Source organism: Vigna umbellata, chromosome 7, assembly GCF_029865625.1.
Source record: "Vigna umbellata cultivar VRB3 chromosome 7, Vumbellata_1.0, whole genome shotgun sequence".
Taxonomy (NCBI): domain Eukaryota; kingdom Viridiplantae; phylum Streptophyta; class Magnoliopsida; order Fabales; family Fabaceae; genus Vigna; species Vigna umbellata.
The window spans coordinates 28,236,748-28,256,680 of NC_142171.1; the positions used below are offsets into that span (position 1 = coordinate 28,236,748).

The 19,933-nt window shown below is 35.7% G+C and overlaps 3 protein-coding genes across 7 annotated transcripts; 2 read left to right on the plus strand and 1 right to left on the minus strand.

The window, feature by feature from the left end:
* Nucleotides 1-531: 531 nt before the first annotated feature.
* LOC124841855 (abscisic stress-ripening protein 2-like) lies at nucleotides 532-1,431 on the minus strand. The gene is made up of 2 exons (XM_047318223.2): nucleotides 1,210-1,431; nucleotides 532-929 (listed from the first exon to the last, which is right to left on the minus strand). Exons 1-2 carry the CDS (start codon nucleotides 1,354-1,356, stop codon nucleotides 744-746), a joined length of 333 nt encoding a protein of 110 aa, XP_047174179.1. The 5' UTR covers nucleotides 1,357-1,431; the 3' UTR covers nucleotides 532-743.
* A 5,861-nt stretch (nucleotides 1,432-7,292) lies between these two features.
* Nucleotides 7,293-7,664, plus strand: LOC124841869 (uncharacterized). Its single transcript, XM_047318245.2, has one exon. The coding sequence runs from the start codon at nucleotides 7,293-7,295 to the stop codon at nucleotides 7,662-7,664; it is 372 nt and encodes a 123-aa protein (XP_047174201.2).
* A 5,324-nt stretch (nucleotides 7,665-12,988) lies between these two features.
* On the plus strand, nucleotides 12,989-18,615 carry LOC148195649 (uncharacterized). Of its 5 annotated transcripts, XM_088095460.1 has the most exons (5): nucleotides 12,991-13,221; nucleotides 13,362-13,548; nucleotides 15,669-15,715; nucleotides 16,790-16,833; nucleotides 17,864-18,615. In XM_088095460.1, exon 5 carries the CDS (start codon nucleotides 17,928-17,930, stop codon nucleotides 18,474-18,476), a length of 549 nt encoding a protein of 182 aa, XP_087951586.1. In that variant the 5' UTR covers nucleotides 12,991-13,221; nucleotides 13,362-13,548; nucleotides 15,669-15,715; nucleotides 16,790-16,833; nucleotides 17,864-17,927; the 3' UTR covers nucleotides 18,477-18,615. The 5 variants fall into 5 exon arrangements, 4 of the variants coding, with proteins under 4 accessions (XP_087951586.1, XP_087951587.1, XP_087951588.1 ...); XM_088095461.1 differs by lacking the exon at nucleotides 16,790-16,833; XR_015781055.1 differs by lacking the exons at nucleotides 15,669-15,715; nucleotides 16,790-16,833; nucleotides 17,864-18,615 and adding an exon at nucleotides 14,512-15,662 and having other exon boundaries at nucleotides 12,989-13,221.
* Nucleotides 18,616-19,933: the final 1,318 nt, after the last annotated feature.

Here is a 19,933-nt window from a genome sequence, read left to right on the forward strand (position 1 = left end):
CAATTTAATTTATAAGGATTTTTTATTTTATTTTTTACCATCCTTCTCAACCCCAGTCTAACCTGTCTTGGTTAGAACCTGTATATTAGCACATCCTCTCCAAGGTCTATTTAAATTTTAGTTCTTTCAACTTAAGAATCCACAGTTGAAATCAGAGTTCATTTCTTTAATGTGATCATTTTCACTTATAGAAAGAGATTGTTGAGTTTGCAACAAGCTAACTTTTTAAATCATTGTTGAATTTGCAACTTTGTATATATTCATTTTAATAAAGTGCTTTTTAATCAAATAAGCAATTGCTTTTAATGCATTATTTCCTTTTTTATTTTAAAAATTAGCAATTTCACGCTTTATTTAAAAGTTCTTAAAAAAATTGCTTAATTCAGAAATACTTATTTTAAGTTTAACACGATTTTTCTAATGTCTTCAGAATGACTCTTCCATCATCCTTGCATTTCGAATGATTGGTAATGTTTTATATTATCAGAATAATCAGAATATCAATGCAAGAAAAAGGGAATTATGATAAAATAATTTAAAATCACTCGACTATGTTATTAATATAGCCAATATAATGCACATGTACATTATTATAGCATATGATAGTAGATACATAAAGTATAACTAATAAAACACTCTTCAAACATGCTCAGAAATTATTTTTAGGCACTGCAGAATATAAAATAAAACAGACACACTGATGATATTCTGAGCTTGAATATTGTTATCATGTTGATGTCGATTCAGCCAAAGAGATGATGGTGCTTCTTTCCATGAGCTTCCTCATCTTCTTTCTTGTCTTCCTTTTTCTCATGGTGTTCATGGAACACAAAACCACCAGCACCAACCGCAGCAGCAGCTGCAATCTCCTCTTCTACCTTGTGCCTGTGAGCATGTTCTGGGTCTTTCTTTGCCTCGTGCTTCTCATGCTATATCAGATCATTCACAATTACAGCAAAACTAAATCAATTTGGAATCATATTTTCTTGACATTAAAAGGGACTCAATCAACTCTTTCATGCAGCATCATGAAAAACATATACAAAACACAAACCAGAATGGCATGTACAGAAATATATATCTTCCACCTTTTTCCAAATGAATGATGATTACTAAGTTTTTCCAAAGGGGAAGGGGTGATCACACACATATAATAGATATATACGAGTAAAACGTGAATTGATTGAAGGAAGATACATAAGTGATTACCAAGGCATAAGCACCAGCTGCAGCAGTTCCTAGTTCTCCAAGGTGTTCAAGATGCTTGTGATGCTTCTCCTCCTTCTTGTAATCAACCTCACCGGGAACTTCCTCTTTGTGGTGGTGGAAGAGGTGATGGTGGTGCTCCTCGGCCATGATGATAGATATATAGAAAGTCAAAGCCAAAATGTATATGATTAGGGAAATGGGTTTTAGGTGTGTTGGGAGAATAAGAAGCTTAGTTGTTGTATTTATAATGGAAATGATGATCATCTTAAGGATGTGTGATTGGTTGGTTAGATGCACCTTTCTATAGGCCAATAGATGATTTTATAAAAGATTTACTATAACTTTGCTGCCAATTGTAAAGCAAACAATCAGTTAATGTAATTATCTTATACATTAACTTTACTAGCACAAAAATATGTTTGGGAAAACATTTCAAAAACTAATTTAATTTATTTTATATGCTTTTAGTTGTTAGTTTATTTAATTTTTATTATTGTTTTTTATATTTTACTACATTATTATTATTTAAAAAGAAATTAATAATTGTAAAAAAAATTTGTGAAAGATATATTAGGAACTTATAGTTATATAGTATAGATTATTTAAGGTAAAACTTCGAGTTTTAATTTATTTACTTTATCTTTATTGTTGTTTCTTATATTTTGAGATATTTTTTATATTAACAACATCTTTTATTTTAGATAATAGTTTATTAATAGTAATGATAATAATTTTAGAAACAACCAATTCAAATTGACTTTTGAAAGGGTATTCTATGACTATTGTTGAGACATGTCACACACAAAAACAATGTTTACTTGGTTGAAAATGTAGCAAAACTACTAGCTAAAAATTGTAACTCCTTCATATACAATATTTCCTCGTATTTTCTTCTTAATTGTACATTGGAAACACTAGCTTGTCTTTCTTTTGAGAACAATTCTTAGTTGTATGCCTCTCCTTTTGGCGCTTGAAACACTTCACCTCAAGGAAAATTTTTTCTCCTGTCAACCTGTTAGGAAGTGGAGTGTCTATGAGAGGAGGAGAAAGAATTAATAGCCTAACTGCTAAAGCAGTTAGGAATGGCGGGAAAGGGGTTTGTATAAATAGAATGATGTACTTTGCTTTGGACAATTTTTGACAATTAGTTGTATAGACAGGTACCTTTTGGTCCTGTGGCGGAGATTAGGCTCCCATTGATTACTTATACACTGTTTCTACCATATTGAATAACATTCATTCATTCTTTCTTTCTTTTTTGTGTGAGATAGTTAGAGGGTGTGTTTGGGTTTCTTACCCATAAACCTAGCAATTTGGTCTGACCTGCCGGATCCCAAATTGGGCAAAGTTGAGCGTGAAGGAGGGGAGGATGAACAGACAATTGAACGTCGTGGAGTTTAAGTTGGAAGCGATGGAGATTGACGTTGACAGGATGAAGGCGGAGATGGCCGCACTACGTCAAGATTATGCTACCATGTGCTAGGACTTGCAAGAAATCATGAGGATGCTAGGGGGCGAAATCACGACCATGAGGGACAATCGGACGACAGCCAAGCGTCCGTCAATGAAAACATGAGAAGGCGTGAGGAAGAAATTGGAGGGAGAGGGGGCGACCGATCGGAAGGGCAACCGAACTGGAGAAATAAGGTCGAAGTGTCGGTGTTTGAGGGTCTGGACCCTTTGAACTGGATTTACAAGGCTGAGAAGTTTTCTGAGTTGCAAGGGGTGATAAAGGAAGAAAAGGTACACCTAGCGTATGTTAGTATGGAGGGTAGCGCAGGCTACTAGTTCCGATTCTGGAAGGAAAAGGCCAAGAATCGTTCTTGGGAGGGCCTGAAGAAAGCGATGGTATGGAGATTTGGAGGACGAAACCGGGGTACCGTTTTTGAGATGCTTGCCGCGATGAAAAAGGATGGCACCGTGGAGGGGGGCGACCGATCGGGAGGGCAACGAAACTGGAGAAATAGGGTCGAATTGTCGGTGTTTTAGCGTTTGGACCCTTTGAACTGGATTTACAGGGCGGAAAAGTTTTCTGAGTTGCAAGGGGTGATAGAGGAATAGAAGGTACACCTAGCATATGTGAGTATGGATGGTAGCGCGAGCTATTGGTTCCAATTCTAGAAGGAAAAGGCCAAGAATCGTTCTTGGAGGGCCTGAAGAAAGCGATGGTAGGGAGATTCGGAGGACGAAACCGGGGTACCGTTTTCGAGAGGCTAGTCGCGATGAAAAAGGAGGGCATCGTGGAGGATTACGTTCAAGACTTTGAAATATTGGTGGGTCAGATGCGAGGGGTGTCGAAAGAACAAATCTTGAGGCACTTCCTCGCTGGACTACGAGAAAGTATACAAAGTCTGGTCAAACCCCATCATCCGCAGGAATTGATAGTGGCAATAAGGATCACAAGGGATGTCGAGGAGGGTCAAGGCGACGCGAAGGCGGGGAGTTGGAACACAAACAGAAATCAAATGTCTTGGGGGCGCACGACAAGTTTGGTGATGTGAAGTGAGGCTAGTCGAATTAATCTGATTCGACTAGGGGCGGCAGAAAGTATGGGATCGGTGAAAAGAGAAGGAAATGCGAATAGCGACGCGACGAAAATGGGGAATGTTGCGGGAAATGACAACAGGGGAAGAAGTGTGAGAAATCTGCCTTATCCGGAATTCTTTAGGTGTGGCAAACCGTTCAGTCCAGGCCACCATTGCCCTAAGCAGAGTTTGCGGGTGGTTATCTTAGCCGAGGATGAAAAAGAGGAAGAGGAGGTACAATTGACAGAGCGGGATCAGAAGCAAATGAAGTTATCACCTTTGTCAGTTGGAGGATTGACTCAGCCAAAGACTATGAAGTTGCAGGGGAGAATTGGGGAAAGAAGGGTATTAGTGTTGATAGAAAGTGGTGCAAACCACAATTTTATTAGTCGAAGGTTAGCATTAGAGTTGGACTTGTCCATTGAAGATACGCCACCTTAATAGGTGAGACTAGGTGATGGCCAGAAAAGGAAGACCAGCGGTTGTTGTGGGAAGGTTCTGATCACCCTAGAGGAACCCGAGGTAGAGGAGAAATTCTATTTGTTTGACCTAGGAGGAGTGGACGTCATATTGGGAGTAGAATGGTTGGACAAATTCGGAGAAGTGATGCTGAACTGAGGAGAGATGGCGATGAGCTACAGTCAAGGAGGGAAAAAGGTGGTTATTAAAGGGGACATTGCTTTGGCTAGGAGGTGTGGAACCCAAGGCTTCTAAAGCTGACAAAGGTGGAAGTGTGGTCATTGGTTTGGGATTTGGGTCAGGTGGAAAAGGAGGCAGAGGTGGAAGACTTTCCAGGGCTGACCAAGACATAAGAGGAGGAGTTGGAGGAAATACTATGGTTATCCTCCAGAGCTTTCCAAGAAACAGGGAGGTTGCCCCCAGAACGAATAATGGTGCATCAAATTCCCGTTAAGGAGGGGATTGATCCAGTAAATGTGTGCCCTTACCGATACCCACACCTGATGGAAGGAGAGATTGAGAAGCAAGTGGCTGAGATGTTGAGGGCAGGGATTATCAGGCCAAGCACCAGCTCATATTCCAGTCCAGTAATCTTGGTTAAGAAAAAAAATGGCAACTGACGTTTTTGTGTGGACTATAGGACCTTGAACCATGCAACCATACCAGATAAATTCCCGATTCCTGTGATAGAAGAGCTCTTGGATGAATTGAGAGGAGCTAGATATTTCTCTAAGGTGGATTTGAAGGCGGGTTATCACCAGGTTAGGATGGGTGAGAGAGACATTCATAAAACAACCTTTAGGATTGTTGAGATTGTTGATAAGGGAAGCACAATGTTAGTTGAACCCATAATCTCTGTGATATATGTTTTTATGATGACAACACATTGTTAATAAAAACACATGTGTATGTACTGTGTTATTTGTGTTCCATATGCTTATGCTTATTGTGAGATTTGTACAAGCATAGTTGTGGACATATTGTGTTGATTATTGCATACTATTGTGTTTGAAATGTGATTATACAGGCATGCATAATATAAATTTTGGAAATGGAAAAACAACATACACCAAGCATATCTGTATGACTTAATCGATTACAATGGTGTGTTAATCAATTAAGGTCATTAGACAACTTAACTTTTAAATTGTGGCAAAACAACAAGTTTTGAATCGATTACGTTAGTGGTTAAATCGATTAAAACTTTTATCTTTGCACAAATATTTTTCAAGTGTGCTGTGATGGATTTTGAGAAGAAAAAATTTCAAAAATATGCTAAGTGTTAAAGCCTAATCGATTACATGGATCATGTATTCAATTAAGTCTGTTAAAGATTTGAAAACTATTTCATTATTTGACATAACTATCTCAACGGTCATATTTTTAAATATGTTGACCAAACATTTATTGCAAATCGATTATATTAAGTGAACATTCAATTAATGGATTCGACTATTGTTGATCTGTTATAACTGTGAGATGAAACCGATTAGAATAATAGCATAATCGATTAAAACGCGTCTGATTTGACTTACACTATATATAGACGCATGATTTGAAATTCTGTAAGACAATTGAGTTTAACAATTTTCATATTAGTTTCAGATTGAGCTTTGAAGTTTTACAGAAGAGAGAAATGCTTCAAGAAACAATAATTGTTGTGGTGTACAAGTCTTGAAGATTTCTTGAGAAGCAAGATTGATTGATTCGTAAAGTCTGATCGTTTTGCACAACAGAGGTGCTTACTGCTGATCAGGAGCTTTAGCAAACGCTGAGTATTATTATTTCCCTGTGGTGTATACAGGAAAAAGAACATGGTTCTTGACTTTGAGAAGGGTCTCAAAAGGGTGACTGTAAAGAGGATTGTTCTTGCTGCTAGTCATTTTGTATTTGCCTATATTAGATTAGTGAGTTGGAGAGGTGATTTACATTTTGACAGTGTGGTCGCTGTAAAGCCCTTGTTGTAAAAACTCAGATCTTTATAGTGCATTGGCTTCCAGTCTCGGGTTGAGTGGAAGGACACTGGATGTAGGCAGTTGGCCGAACCAGTATAAAACTCAAAGTTTGAATTTTCTTCTCCCTATCTCTCTACATTAAATAATTTATACTCTGTCTCTATTCGAATACACATACTGTTACATTGCATACATTTTTACTTATGAGTCAAGAAAAGGTTCAAAGACTTATTATATTGCGAAAAAGATTTCAAAAGCGATCATTTTTATACAACACCAATTCACCTCCCTCCTCTTGGTGTGAGAAACAGAGCACATCTTTTCTAACAAGGACTCACCAGGGCCATTATGAGTTCTTGGTGATGCCTTTCGGCCTCAATAACGCACCAACAACCTTCCAAAGCACCATGAACAACTTATTACAGCCTTATTTGAGGAGATTTGTGATGGTTTTCTTTGATGATATATTGATATACAACCCGAATTGGGAGGAGCACTTGAAACATGTGAGAGTGGTACTGTAGGTGCTGGAACAGAATAATTGGATAGCTAATAGGAAGAAATGTGAATTTGGGAGATCATAGATCAGATATCTAGGTCACCAAATTTCTAAGAGGGGCATTGAGATGGATCAGGAAAAGATAAGGGCAGTAATGAAGTGGAAAAAACCTAAAACTCTAAAGGCTTTGAGAGGGTTCCTAGGCTTGACAGGATACTACAGGCGAATCGTGAAGGACTATGGAAAAATCACAAAACTTGTGACAGAGTTTTTGAGAAAGGGGCAATCTATTTGGACAGAGCAGGCTAGGGATGCAATGGTAAGGTTGAAGGAGGCTGGTACATCAGCACCCGTGTTGATATTCCTAAATTTTAGCCAGACTTTCCACATAGAATGTGATGCTTTAGGTGGAGGAGTGGGGGCAGTTCTGACCCAGGGAAAGAGACCCATCGCCTTCTTTAGCAAGGCTTTGTCCGAAAGGTCCTTAAGCAAGTCGACATACGACAAAGAGTTGATGGCTCTGGTCTTGGAAATCCAGCATTAGAGGCCTTATCTCTTAAGGTAGAGATTCATTGTGCACACGGATCAGAGAAGTCTCACGTACTTGTTAGAACAGAGAATCACCACTCAGAATCAAAAAAATTGATGGCTAAACTTTTGGGATACAATTTTGAGATTTTGTATAAAGCAGGGACCACCACTAGGGTAGCATATGCCCTGTCAAGGAGAAAGGAAGGTAGTAGAGAGGAAGAAAAGGAGTTACGGGCAATTGCCAGACCTTATTGGCAGGATTTCCAAGAAGTGTTGAAGGAGGTTAAGGAGGATGAGGTATTGGTAAAGGTGATAGAGGATATTCAGAAGGATCTCAACTCTCATTCAACTTTTACTTTAGAGCAAGACAGGCTGCATTACAAAGTGAGATTGGTGCTTTCAGCCAAATCGATTTGGATTCCCAAGCTTTTGGTTGAGTTCCACATGACAAGAACAAGAGGCCACTCGAGTGTTTATAGGACTTAGAGGAAGGTGGCCAAATCTTTGTATTGGATAGGGATGAAAAAGTCACTGAATTTGTTGCGAGTTGCCTGGTATGCCAACAACACAAGTATCTTGCATCGTCTCCGCAAGGGCTGTTACAACCGTTGCCATACCTCATGCAGTTTGGGAAGAGGTGAGTATGGATTTTATAGTTAAGCTTCCAAAATCGCAAGGATATGATGCAGTGTTGGTAGTGGTGGACCCTCTAAGTAAATATGGTCATTTTCTACCACTCAAACATCCTTATTCTGCCAAGAAATTCGCCGAGGTTTTTGTCAAAGAGATAGTTTGGCTACATGGGATCCCGATTTCCATTGTCAGTGACATGGATCCTTTGTTCTTAAGTATTTTCTGGAGATAACTATTTAAGATGTAGGGAACTCAACTCAGGATGAGTACCGCTTACCACCCAGAGTCAAACGGCCAAACTGAGGTGTTGAATAGGATTCTGGAAGGTTACTTAAGGTGTTTTTGTTTTGAGTAACCACAAAATTGGAGTATAGTGTTGCCTTGGACTGAGTATGGTATAATACAAACTATCAAGGTGCAACCAAGTGCACTCCTTTCGAGACAGTATATGGCAGGGGTCCTCCCTCTTTGAAAAGATTCATACCTGGTAGAGAAAGAACTGCCACCAGAATTGCAAGTGGAGGGGCCTACTTTTTGGCCAGTCAAAATCTTGGATAGGAGAAAAATACAACAAGGGGAAGAAAGGATCTTACAAATATTGGTGGAATGATAGACAAGAGGAAGAGAGGGAGCAACGTGGGAGGATATGGTGACTATTAAGGATCAATATCCAGATTTCAACCTTAAGGACAACGTTGATGATGAGGCGATGAGTAATCTTAAGAAGTGAAGAGTGTATGAGAGGAGGAGAAAGAATTAATAGCCTAACTGCTTTAGCAATTAGGAATGACGGGAAAGGGGTTTGTATAAATAGAATTTTGTACTTTGCTTTGGACAATTTTTGACAGTTAGTTGTATAGACAGGTACCTTTTGGTCCTGTGGGGGAGATTAGGGTCCCATTGATTTCTTGTACACTGTTATTACCATATTGAATAACATCCATTCATTCTTTCTTTCTTTTCTGTGTGAGATAGTTAGAGGGTGTGTTTGGGTTTCTTGTTTTGTTTCTTACGCAGAAACCTAACAGAACCTCTAAACCTAAACATTTCTTATGTAATTGTTATTGATGCAATTATTGTTGTTGAAGGGATCCAACTACATTTTTATGTTGCTGGTTTAACATAAGGCTCTTATGATACCTTACCTTTACCAACAAATTTTTTCTCTCTCTCTCTTGAGAAAGCACCGCCATACTTGGTTGGTCCTCAAAACTCTCCATTATATTAATCACCTCCACCAAGAGATGAACCTCTACTTACAACATCAAGTCATTGACCTCTCCAACTTTATCATCAAGTCTCTCACAAGCTTCCTACACTTCCAAGCCTCAAACACTGCTTTCAATTGCACATTGTCATATTCTTAAACCTTGTTGCTTACACATGCATTGACATGTCACTTTGTATCAATCTTATGAACTTCGTTTGTCTTGTTAACTCTTACTTTATCTGTAAATATCACCTTTCTTAAAACCTCCTCTTGAAGCTCATTTGATCCAAGGTCTCGCTTCTAGACTCCACATCTTCTCCATCCCACAAAACCATAACTCTGCTTTCCTCACCCCTTAATAGTCATCGCACAACAACTTCATATCTTTGAGGCAAAAGCTTACCTTATGGGCCTTCTCCAAAGGCAAAAATATGTCTAGTCTAGTATCAAAAACACAACTCAAACTACAACTTTATTTCTTCTTTTAACAAACATAACTTTTCTATACATACTCTCTCAACATCTACTGACTTCATAATATACTTTTTACCAACTACATGTTGTCTATCACTCTACTTTTCCCAAACTTTCAAAATTAAGAAAAGAAAATTTTTTTTGATATAGTCACAAGTGTGAACCCTCATCACTCTATGAAGATCTTTTTTGTTCTTAATACTTCCAGTTTCATAAACATATCTACAATCTGAACTTAAACATTTATACACGTAAGGAATCACAAACCAACAAACTTTAGGTCATCCTAAGGAAGAACTGCTCTGATATCATGAATGTAACATCCCATTTTGAACTCCTCTTGTTAGTTTTTGTAAGTAAAAAATAAAAATAAAAGTTTTAAAAAAATCAACTCACATGTGGTATATCTATAAGGTTGTTGGTATAACATCCAATTTTAATAGTATAATAGTACTAAAATATAAGATTTCATTATAAATATTCAGAAAACAACTTATCCAAGATATATCTTACATTAATACAATATAGCTCAACCCGACTTGTTTTTGACGTGCCAAAACAGGTTGGACTGGCTCGTTTTGCTACCCCTAAGAAATATAAATTCAAGCTTCTATATTATGTTTATATTACAAAAAACTATACCTAACATGATCTAATATCGTTCCATGACTCGGACAATTGGCTAGAACATCCTTCAAAATGTGCCCTTACACTTACATCTTCATTTGCTCACACCAATAATGTTATCATTGAAAAAGAAAAAGACAATCACATACACAACAAACAAACACAAGAGGGTAAGCTAATTTATAATAGAAGCAGCATATATTTAGGAAACATGTTCAATCATAATACAATGCACTCCAAAATAATCACATAGATATACACCATATATCAAAGACTCTTATAAACTAAATTATCTGAATATACACATTGATATCGGATTCTCTAGAGACATGGTCAACTCAGAAAGAGAAAAGAAAAATAGAAAATTAATTTCTAGAGATCATATATTTGAAAATAATTATGAATCTAATTATTTTATAATTGATCGTTTAATTTTAAAATAATGAGTCTCATTATTTTACAACCACGGTAAAGCCTATGATACCAAATTTTTTGGTCCACTATAAATCCTATGATACCAAATTTCTTCATCCTTACAATAATACTAATAATTTTTAGTTTGAAGTGTAAATAAAATAAAATGTCCTTAAAATAATAATCTATGTTCAATATATATATGCAGAAGAGATCCAAAATAGTATAGTCCTCCAACTTTGTATCCTTCTCCATTTTATCTCCTTGACCCATGTTCTTGTATAATAAAAGATTTGTTATCAAAGGTTATTGAACAATTTAATATTTTGGTTAACTGAATTAAGGAAATCGAATTGAAAGGGAAGTTAGGGACAAATAAGTAAAATTTGAGATTTAGAGAGGGAGACAATGAGGCTTGACCGACACCCTTTGAAGAAATTTTAAAGCCATTGGCAAGAGTTATGAATGAAGGTTTTTCTTGAAAGGAAATGGTTGAGAATAAGAATGTATTACCAGAGATGTGATTAGAAGCACCTAAGTCAATTACCCATGAATTTTGAGTTTCCATTGATTGAGAAATACAAGTTGTAGATGTACTTGAAGTTAGAACCACAAATATTCGTAATATTCTTCTTTAGTGAACTTGGAATGGATAGTTTCAGCCATCGAGATATTAGCGGTTTTGGAAGGAAAATCATGCAAGAAGTAGCAATTTTCTTGATTGTGACCCATCCTTTTACAGTATGTGCATCAAAGACATCCCCAACATCCTCCTCCTCCTCCTCTAGTGTCAGATCCTCCTCTTCCTCGTGCGGCAACAATGACAGATGGTCCCACTAGTTCATGAGGTTCTAGAGTCTGAGGTGTAGGGACACGTAAAAGGCGATTGGTCAAGGTTTCCATGGAAGAGACATCATGAATGATCAAAAGTTGATCTTTGACATGATCAAAGTCTGGATGTAGAGCACGAAGGATCAACATCATATAATATTTGTCTAGTTTCTTCTTGATATCCTCCAAAGAGTCCACTTCCAAAAACATCCTGAATTCTTTTACATCAAATTGAGCTTCAGTTATGAAGGACATCATATCATGGTCTGCCATTTTAAGAGAGACAAGCTTGTTTACCATGTCATAGAGACGTTGAATATTGTTGGCATAGATGCTTTGAGCTTTCTTCAAAAAGGAGTTACAAGTTTTAAAACCACTAAGAGATATAAAAAGTTTAGGTTCCACTAATTGCCATAATAGGGCACACAACTGGAAATCAACTTGTTTCCATTTATCAGTTTTTCAACAGGTACATGGCTGCCATCTTGCTCAAAGTGATCATAATGTTCTTGACCAAGAAACCACATTTCAACTATAGCCGACCAAGATAGGTAATTTTTGTCATTTAGCTTCTCAAAAGTGATTGAGGGACTTCTAGAAAATGAAATGGTACTTTTAGTCGCCATTTATGATCAAGGGTTAAAGAACTAGTCAAGAAAACAAAAATCTAGATGACTTTAAAAAGGGTTGCTTCTAGACGTTATCGAAACAGGGTTATAAGGGGCATAATAGAGAGAGGAGAGTTCGGCGACAACTATGAAGGTGGTGCGTGAACAACAAGTGTTTCTTCACGGCACACAAAAATGAGTTTCATGGCAATGCGTGGAGGGGAACAACACTCTGGCATCGGCGAGGTTGGCTATCGCACGGAGAGACGAACCAGATCTGGTGGTCACTAGACTAAACTATGACATCGGTCGGTGGCGAATGGTGGCGAACGACAGTGGACAAGAGCGTACAATTGAAAATACACTGGATAACTGCATATTATAGGTGGATAGCAACAAAAATACACTGGATAATGGCAATTAGTTCCCGATAATGGTGGAGAGCAATGATGGTTGTTTGGTAGATTAAGAAGGAAAAAAAACTAGAGCGGGAAACACGCTTTTATACCATCTCAGATTGAAACTGAAAATATATTTCTAGAGGGCTTCGCTCTTCTTTAATCTCCATGTTACATATATAGGAAGTAAAAAGCAATCAACCAACTCAATCTTGTTAGAACACACTTAAACACAACTCACACCCCACTAGCACATAGCTCCCACATAACACTAATTAATTATTCTAACAATTGTCTTATTTTTTTCGAGCTTGGTCCTGCCCATAGAGGTCTGGGCTGCTCAAATGCTATTGGTTGAGACAAGTTACTATTGTTGGCCAGACTGGTGGAGATGTGGCGGTACCCTTAAATTAAGGGCATAATAGTCTTTTGCCACCTTGGGATCACATTTTAAAGTAGAAAAAGAATACTTTGACATGGTTAAAGGAATCCACATTCATTTGACACGGCGTGGGACCCAATAATTATTAATGTCATTAAGGATATATTAGTCATTTTAGTCTGTGGGCTACTGTTGAGGTGGCTTGTGAGAGACTAAATGAAATGAAACGATGTGTTTTAGTGAATTGGAGCTGCTGATTTGAAAATTTCAAAGGGCGACCATTTCATTTTGAAAGACGCAGTTTTCGTGCTAGGGTTAGGATTGAGAGAGAACGCAAGAAAGAAAGAAAAAGAGAGAAGTCCATGGTTGCCACCGAAGGGTGGACGTGATCAGAGAAGTTCTTACTGGCGAAGTCGAAGGCAAAGGAGAAGTTGTTACCGGTCGTGAATGGTGCGGAGCGCGGAAGGTTCGTCCCCTTTCTATTTTCTCCCCTTTGTAGTGTTTGAAGAATAGAAAGTATGAGGTTGTTCTTCCTTTCTACTTTTGTCATCATTTGTCTATGTTTTCTTTAATTTTTGATTGATTTTCAAAAACCTTAAACTAAAGGAGGAAGGTTGTGAGAGAGAGTTGCGGTAGCGAGAAGAGCAAATGCTGAATCAGTAACGAATTTGATAGCTGGTGAGTGAGACGCATTGAGAAAACAAGTTTGGTAGTTAGAGAGTCAACACAGGAGCAAAGAGTGAGATACATGACATTTGAAGCTAGGGTTGCGGAAAAGGGGAAATCGAACAAGGTATGTGGAGTTAAACCTTCTGTTTTGTGATTGTTTACGCATGGTTGTTAGTCTCTTTTTGAATACTGTACACACAACGCATCCTTTATCCTACTTTAAACCATATCACATTTTTTTTTTTAATTGAATGATCAATCATTGTACTAAAAAACAGAGACAAACGGTTAAAACTACATTAACCATGCATAAGACTCAAAAAAAAAGAAGAAAAAGTTATGGCTTAAGAGTTACAAAAGCTAAGACAGTATCATAATAATTACACTTACTTCCATAAATCCACATACTTAAGTGCTTTTGGAAATGTGATTTCAGTGACTTTTTATTGAAGTTTATGAATGTTTTCGGATATAAAGTTGGAAAAGTTTAGTCTGTTATTAGAGAAAAAAAACTTCGTATTCTTAGTAGAGAAGCTCTTGAAAGCACTTCTATTTTGAATCCAATCACACCCATATGTTTATGATAAAGTTTTGTACATATATATTCCAGTTATAATGAAAAAAAAAAAGCAATGCATGATTAAGTTTTATTGAACAAAATTAAATCATGAGAAGAATATCTTCTTTCTCTCTAGTTATATGAATGTAATAATTTGTGAAACTTGCCTGTGGTGTGTCATTTACGTGTGTTTGAAGTCGATACTCGTGCATTATCCAATCTGATTTTTGTCCATTGGGTGCTTGAGCTTTGTAAAAGACTAGGGTTTTCCTCATTCCTATGAAGTCATGCTTCGAATAGATTGCCTTGTCTCTTCCAGTTTTTTTCCAAAACCCTGCTGCAGTTGGTGTATTTGTGCGAGTTCCTATTGGATAGTTGTTATCTTTATGCAAAGCTCTTCATATTTTCAAAACACCAAAATATCAATGACTTTCTTGTTAAGTTTGAATTATACAATCCAATTTGACCGTTACCTTGAAGATCCCATGGGTCAATTTTATATAAGTCAACATCTTTTATGAAATGTAGGTGAATCCTTCGGAGGTAACTTTCTTCCACATTTAGTAGTCAACAAGTTCCTAATCAGTGGGGTGGAACCTATAACCGAGGGTAACATTAGAAAAACTATTCATATTGTCCCTCTTTCACTTTGATCCCTGCATGTAGACAATACATATATTTTAGAAAAGATCCATATATCCAGTGAATGTAGATGTTGGGTTAAAAGTAAGCCAATCTTGTATATGCAGATATATAGTGTGCTACTATCTTTAAACATAAGGTTGTGTTGTTCTGAGTAAATAAATCTAACAAAGGGTAAGAAATGCATGTAGGAGGTTTAAAACCTATAAGTCCAATCATTAAAAAAATGATCAATATTAGACACTGAAGGTAATAATCACCTCTACTTAAGAACTAATGCATATGAATAATAATAGTGCACTGCAAATTGGTTATAAAAATTGTTGTGAAATATTTTAACATAACATTCACTTTATAAATCTGTTCTCAACATTAGAGTTTATTCCTTAGCTCGTTTCTGGAAGCATGCAGAGGATAATTTTTTAACCTAATTCACCATGAAGGACGAGAGAAAATAAAATTATTTCCATAATTTTGTTTACCTTTCTAACATAAGGTTTTACTTTTTACTCCTGCAATTGTCTTCTTCTGTGGAATTATATTTACATATTACTTACTTTCATATAGAACTTTTACATGCATCATAAAATAATATTGCATATTTTATCTCATAAAATATTGTTTTTTGTTTGAAAGCATATATAAGATTAGTAACAATAGTTAAAGATAACTAAGCTTAAATATTTCAATATTTCGTTAGCATAAAATGAAAGTATATTTCCTCATATATCTTGTATGCAATTACAATATAGCTAGCATGTTCTACAAAAGATTAGCCTAAAATAATTAAATTATGCAACACAGATGAGGAAGACCATTATTTCTAATCAGAGATGTCTTGGAATAATTAACATAAAAGAGTAGAAACAGAAAATAGAATAACTATTGTACATGTTTGGCTAGTTATTTTTTGTCTGGTAAAAGCATAGACTATGCCACAATTTGTATTCCAAGTCCTGACCGATGTGAGATTTAATTTTGCAACCATTCTAGAATTTGTTGTGGTGTTTGAATTTTAACTAGTTACCGATTATCCCTTATAGGTTTTTGCAGAGAAGAATATCAACATCGAAATTCGTAGTTGTCATTGGTTAGTATTGCTTTGAGTTTATAGTTTGGTAATTATAGCTTTATATTCCATGACCTTTTGACCATATGTTATAACTGAAGAAGGTTATTGTTTGTTCTATACTTTATAGTTTGGTAATTCTTGTATGTTTGATTAACATTTTGTGTACTTAATTTTTCGAACTTTTTTTTTGTTGATATGCAATTATGGTGGAGGTTTTGATACTCTTAGATGGATAGATGTTGTTAATTTTAAAGCATAGCTCCTCTTGACATGTTATTTTGTTAATTGTTCTTCCTGGTTGCAAGTGGCTGGTGTAAAAGTTGTTTCCTGTGGAGATTTTTGTTCAATTAGTCAAGTATGTATTTCATTTCTATCTTTATTCTGACTATTGAGGGGAGTATTATGTATGAATTTTACCCTGTGATTAGAGGTTGAAAGAAAAGTAAAAAGACATTACGAAATTATTAAAATGGAGTTAATGATGATTTATACATCAGGATTTCATTTTGAACCAAGTTTGATGACATTCTTTGATCCTTGCACTTGACTTTATCTAGTTGAATAAGTCTATTAATGTTGATTCTGTCGGGCTATTTACTGTTATAAAGTAGTCATCATCCCAGAAAAAGCAGCATGGTAGTGTGCTCCTTTGTGACACAACATTCTGGTTTTGGAATCCACTCTAAGTCTCATTCACCACTGTTCTTCATATGCATTTTTAGGCTTAGCCCTCTAATGGATTTGAAATTGTGCAAAGTCTTCGTTAATATTTTCCATCTTCATCTATTTATTTGGTTTCTTTCCTTTTCTTGTTTTTGTCATCATTAATGATTACAAATATCCATGTCACTTGATGTTCCTGTTTGTTATTGGGGTATACCTCATTTGTGGTCATCATGTATGTTGTGATTCCACAATAAGGAGTACTACACTTATTATATATGAGTGGCAGATGAAATGAGATACGTGGAAAATATAATTATTATATATGCTCCTTTGAATGTGATTTTGTTGTGAGATGTGCCTATATATGTCTTTCATTTTAATCTTTTATGGCTTGAAGTCTAACTTGTTTATTTTATGGACATTCAGTACAAACCATAGAGATAGTTGGAAGAGTCATTATGGAGAAACAGGTTTGAATGCACATGATGATGTATTATGTTTTTAAAATTAATTTGGTGAAGTGGTTTGTTTGACTTATTCATATGTATACTTTGATGTATAGGTTTATGCACAACATTCATGTAGGACAAAATACTTGGCACATGTGAACACATTATTAACAGATGTGCAAAAGACACTGATACAAACAACTCCTTTTGCATGGTTATTGTCCATTGATGTGGATGCCAAAATGAGTAGGACACTACTTTTAGAATTGTGTAGTAGATGGTCAGAGAGGAGGGGCAGGTTTGAAGTTAGGTCTATCTTTATTCCATTCACCAAGTTAGACCTTTGCTTAGGTTTAGGGGTTAGGGTTAATGGAGAGATGTTTAAGTTGTTTAAAGAGGAAGTTGATTGTCATACTAGGAGATTGTTTGACACAATTGATGTAAGTGTACATAATGTTTATGAAGAAATTCAAAAGCGTATAAAAGGGATGAAGTGGGTGATGTTTGTAGATTATATTTACTGTTAGGGTTGAGTGAGTTTTTCTTCCCAAATAGAGGTGGAAAAGTTCACTTAGGTTTATTTGAATTATTAGATGATTTATCGTGTATTGGAAAGTATAACTAGGGGCGTGTTATTTATGAGTATTTGGTTTCTAGTTTCTGTGATGCTGCATTGTGTGTGGGAAAGAGACAAAATAGATCACACTGTCATTTGGTTGGTTGTGTATTTGCATTATAGGTATATTTTGATGTTAGTTACAAAAGTTATTGTGTTATAATTTATAATTGTTAGTTTTTTGAAATTGAAGTTTGTATATAACAGATCTGGGCAATGTAACATGTTTTATTTGGTCACAAGAAGTTGGCTAAAACAAATAGTTGTTTACCTAGAATCCTTCATTGGATACATGTTAAAGTTGGTGAAGCAGAAATTGAGAAAGCCTTTTTGTGTAATGAAGTGAGATTAAATTAAAATATGTTAAACCAATTGGATGTTTTTTAATTTGTATTGATTTTAATATGAATTTTGTGGTTATTTTGTTTTGTATAGGTCATTACTGAGGTATATGTAAGCAATGAAGAGATGTGTACTGAAATAGTTAAAGAAGGCTTAGATGGTCCATAATTCTGGATTGAAGGAGAACTTGCAAAGGCGATCTATGGCTGATATTGTTGCAGAAAATGAAGTTTTGGTTGCTATCATTGTTGGCCAAGAGGCATCCATTGGCAAGCTTGAGAAAATGGTTGACAACTTACAAATGTTTGTTGTAGAGAAGCGGCAACGGGCTAATGATGTTGAGAATTCAAATTCAAAAAAAGATTGTGACATGTTAGTTGATGAATTTGGGACCAGTAATTCAAAGGAAGATTATGAGGTAGTAGTTTCATCTGTTGGGAAGTCAAATTCTAAGAAAGAGTTAGAGATTGAAGGTGATTATGTGGAGAAGTCCAATTCTGAGAAGGTTTTTGACGTTACACCTGATGTTGTTGGAAAAAGTTTCAATGAAAAAGCTGGTGATGTTTTAGGTAATGAAGAGATGGATACTGAAAAATCTGACATGTACACGCATTTAAAAGCTCAACCTAGGAAGCGTGTTAGAAGTGTTCTTTTGAAAACCCCTTGGACAATATTAGATAGGAAAAATCGTAGGCGCATTGTATAGTTTATGAACTTGTTTATGTTACAATATTAGGTTGAAATGATAAATATTGTTACCAAACTCAAATGTTATTTTGAATTATGTTAACTGTTGTATTTTTTGATGAATAGAGGTTGAATCTATGATCCATTTGTAATTGTTATTAGGTTGTTATTTTTTCAGGTTGATTGAAATTCATCTCGGAATACGTAATTTTTTATGTTGTTTTTGTTGATAAGGGCAATTGAATTAACCATGTGCTTCATTCGAGATAAGCAATAACTGAAACAGTTTTGTAGTCAATGTCATAAATTACTAGATTTTGTGTTGCAGTAAGTGGTTATTTGTTTGAAAAGTTGTGGTTGGTTGTAACAGATATTGTGTACAAGAATAAAATGATGTAACTGATTTCAAGTGGTGTGATAACAATAGTTGAGTAAGCAGTTAATGTGCATCCCAATATTTGGGTAAAGGGAATGGTATTATGCACAATAATAAATTGGTCATTTTAAATGCTCAGTCTTTTTGCTGCAGTTAGTGGTTATTTTATTGAAAATTTGTGGTTGATCCTCACACATATTTCGCTCAACAATAAATTGATCAACCTCATTTCTATTTGTTTGATATTAAGGTTTGATTAAGTAGTTAATGTGCATTGCGTGATGTGGTCAAATGGACTGGTATTTGGCAGAATAGTTATTTGGTCATTTTAACTGGTTTGATTATTTGGTTCAGTAAGTGGTTATTCAATTACAATTTTCTGGTTAGTTGTCTCAGACATTTTGTACAAAAATATAATACTTCAAATGAATATAACTGGTAGAGTATAAATAGAACATTTGTGTACAATGATTGTAAATATGACATTCATTTTCACCATATATTTCAAATCACATGACCCAAAAAAATGTAACAACATAGATGTGAGGAATTGAATCCTAAATGTGAATATTGTATTTCAAAATACATTGTCAATATTAGTTGTGGACGATTGCGGGTTTTGCATGTCATTGTGTAATGATGTCAGCAGTGACATGAACCCAGTGGAGTTCACAACTGATACTTGCATGACAAAACAAGAGTATAAAATGACATTTAAATATATGCACGACTTACTAAATGTTAAATCAATAAATTATGAAAATGGAATTCAATCTTACCAGTCCAATTGAGTTGGATGTTGTGTAATGTGTGTTGAGTGTGACATCAATGTTGTTGCTCAATGTTATATTTGGTACGTCCATCATTGTTTTCTTTATGAGTAGTCTATATGAAGTTAGTTTAACTTGCATTAGTTTGGAAATTTTGACATAACCAAATGATTATTGCAACTAATAACGGTAAAATTTAATAACATAATTGCTTACACCAATATCAATGGATGTTTGATTAGTGCCTTTTGTTGATGGTTTCTTCTTTTTTATTCTCTCAGTTGTTGACTTCAACCTTCTTGTCTTATGTCGACCCTTTCGCTTGACAAA

What these genes read in the sequence shown, in the direction of transcription:
- LOC124841855 (XM_047318223.2), bottom strand. Translation starts at nt 1,356, where the DNA reads ATGGCCGAGGAGCACCACCATCACCTCTTCCACCACCACAAAGAGGAA. An exon ending in CAGCTGGTGCTTATGCCTTG is followed by an intron (nt 930 to 1,209) that starts GTAATCACTTAT and finishes GATCTGATATAG; the next exon opens with CATGAGAAGCACGAGGCAAA.
- LOC124841869 (XM_047318245.2), top strand. Translation starts at nt 7,293, where the DNA reads ATGGCTAAACTTTTGGGATACAATTTTGAGATTTTGTATAAAGCAGGG.
- LOC148195649 (XM_088095460.1), top strand. Translation starts at nt 17,928, where the DNA reads ATGGTCCATAATTCTGGATTGAAGGAGAACTTGCAAAGGCGATCTATG.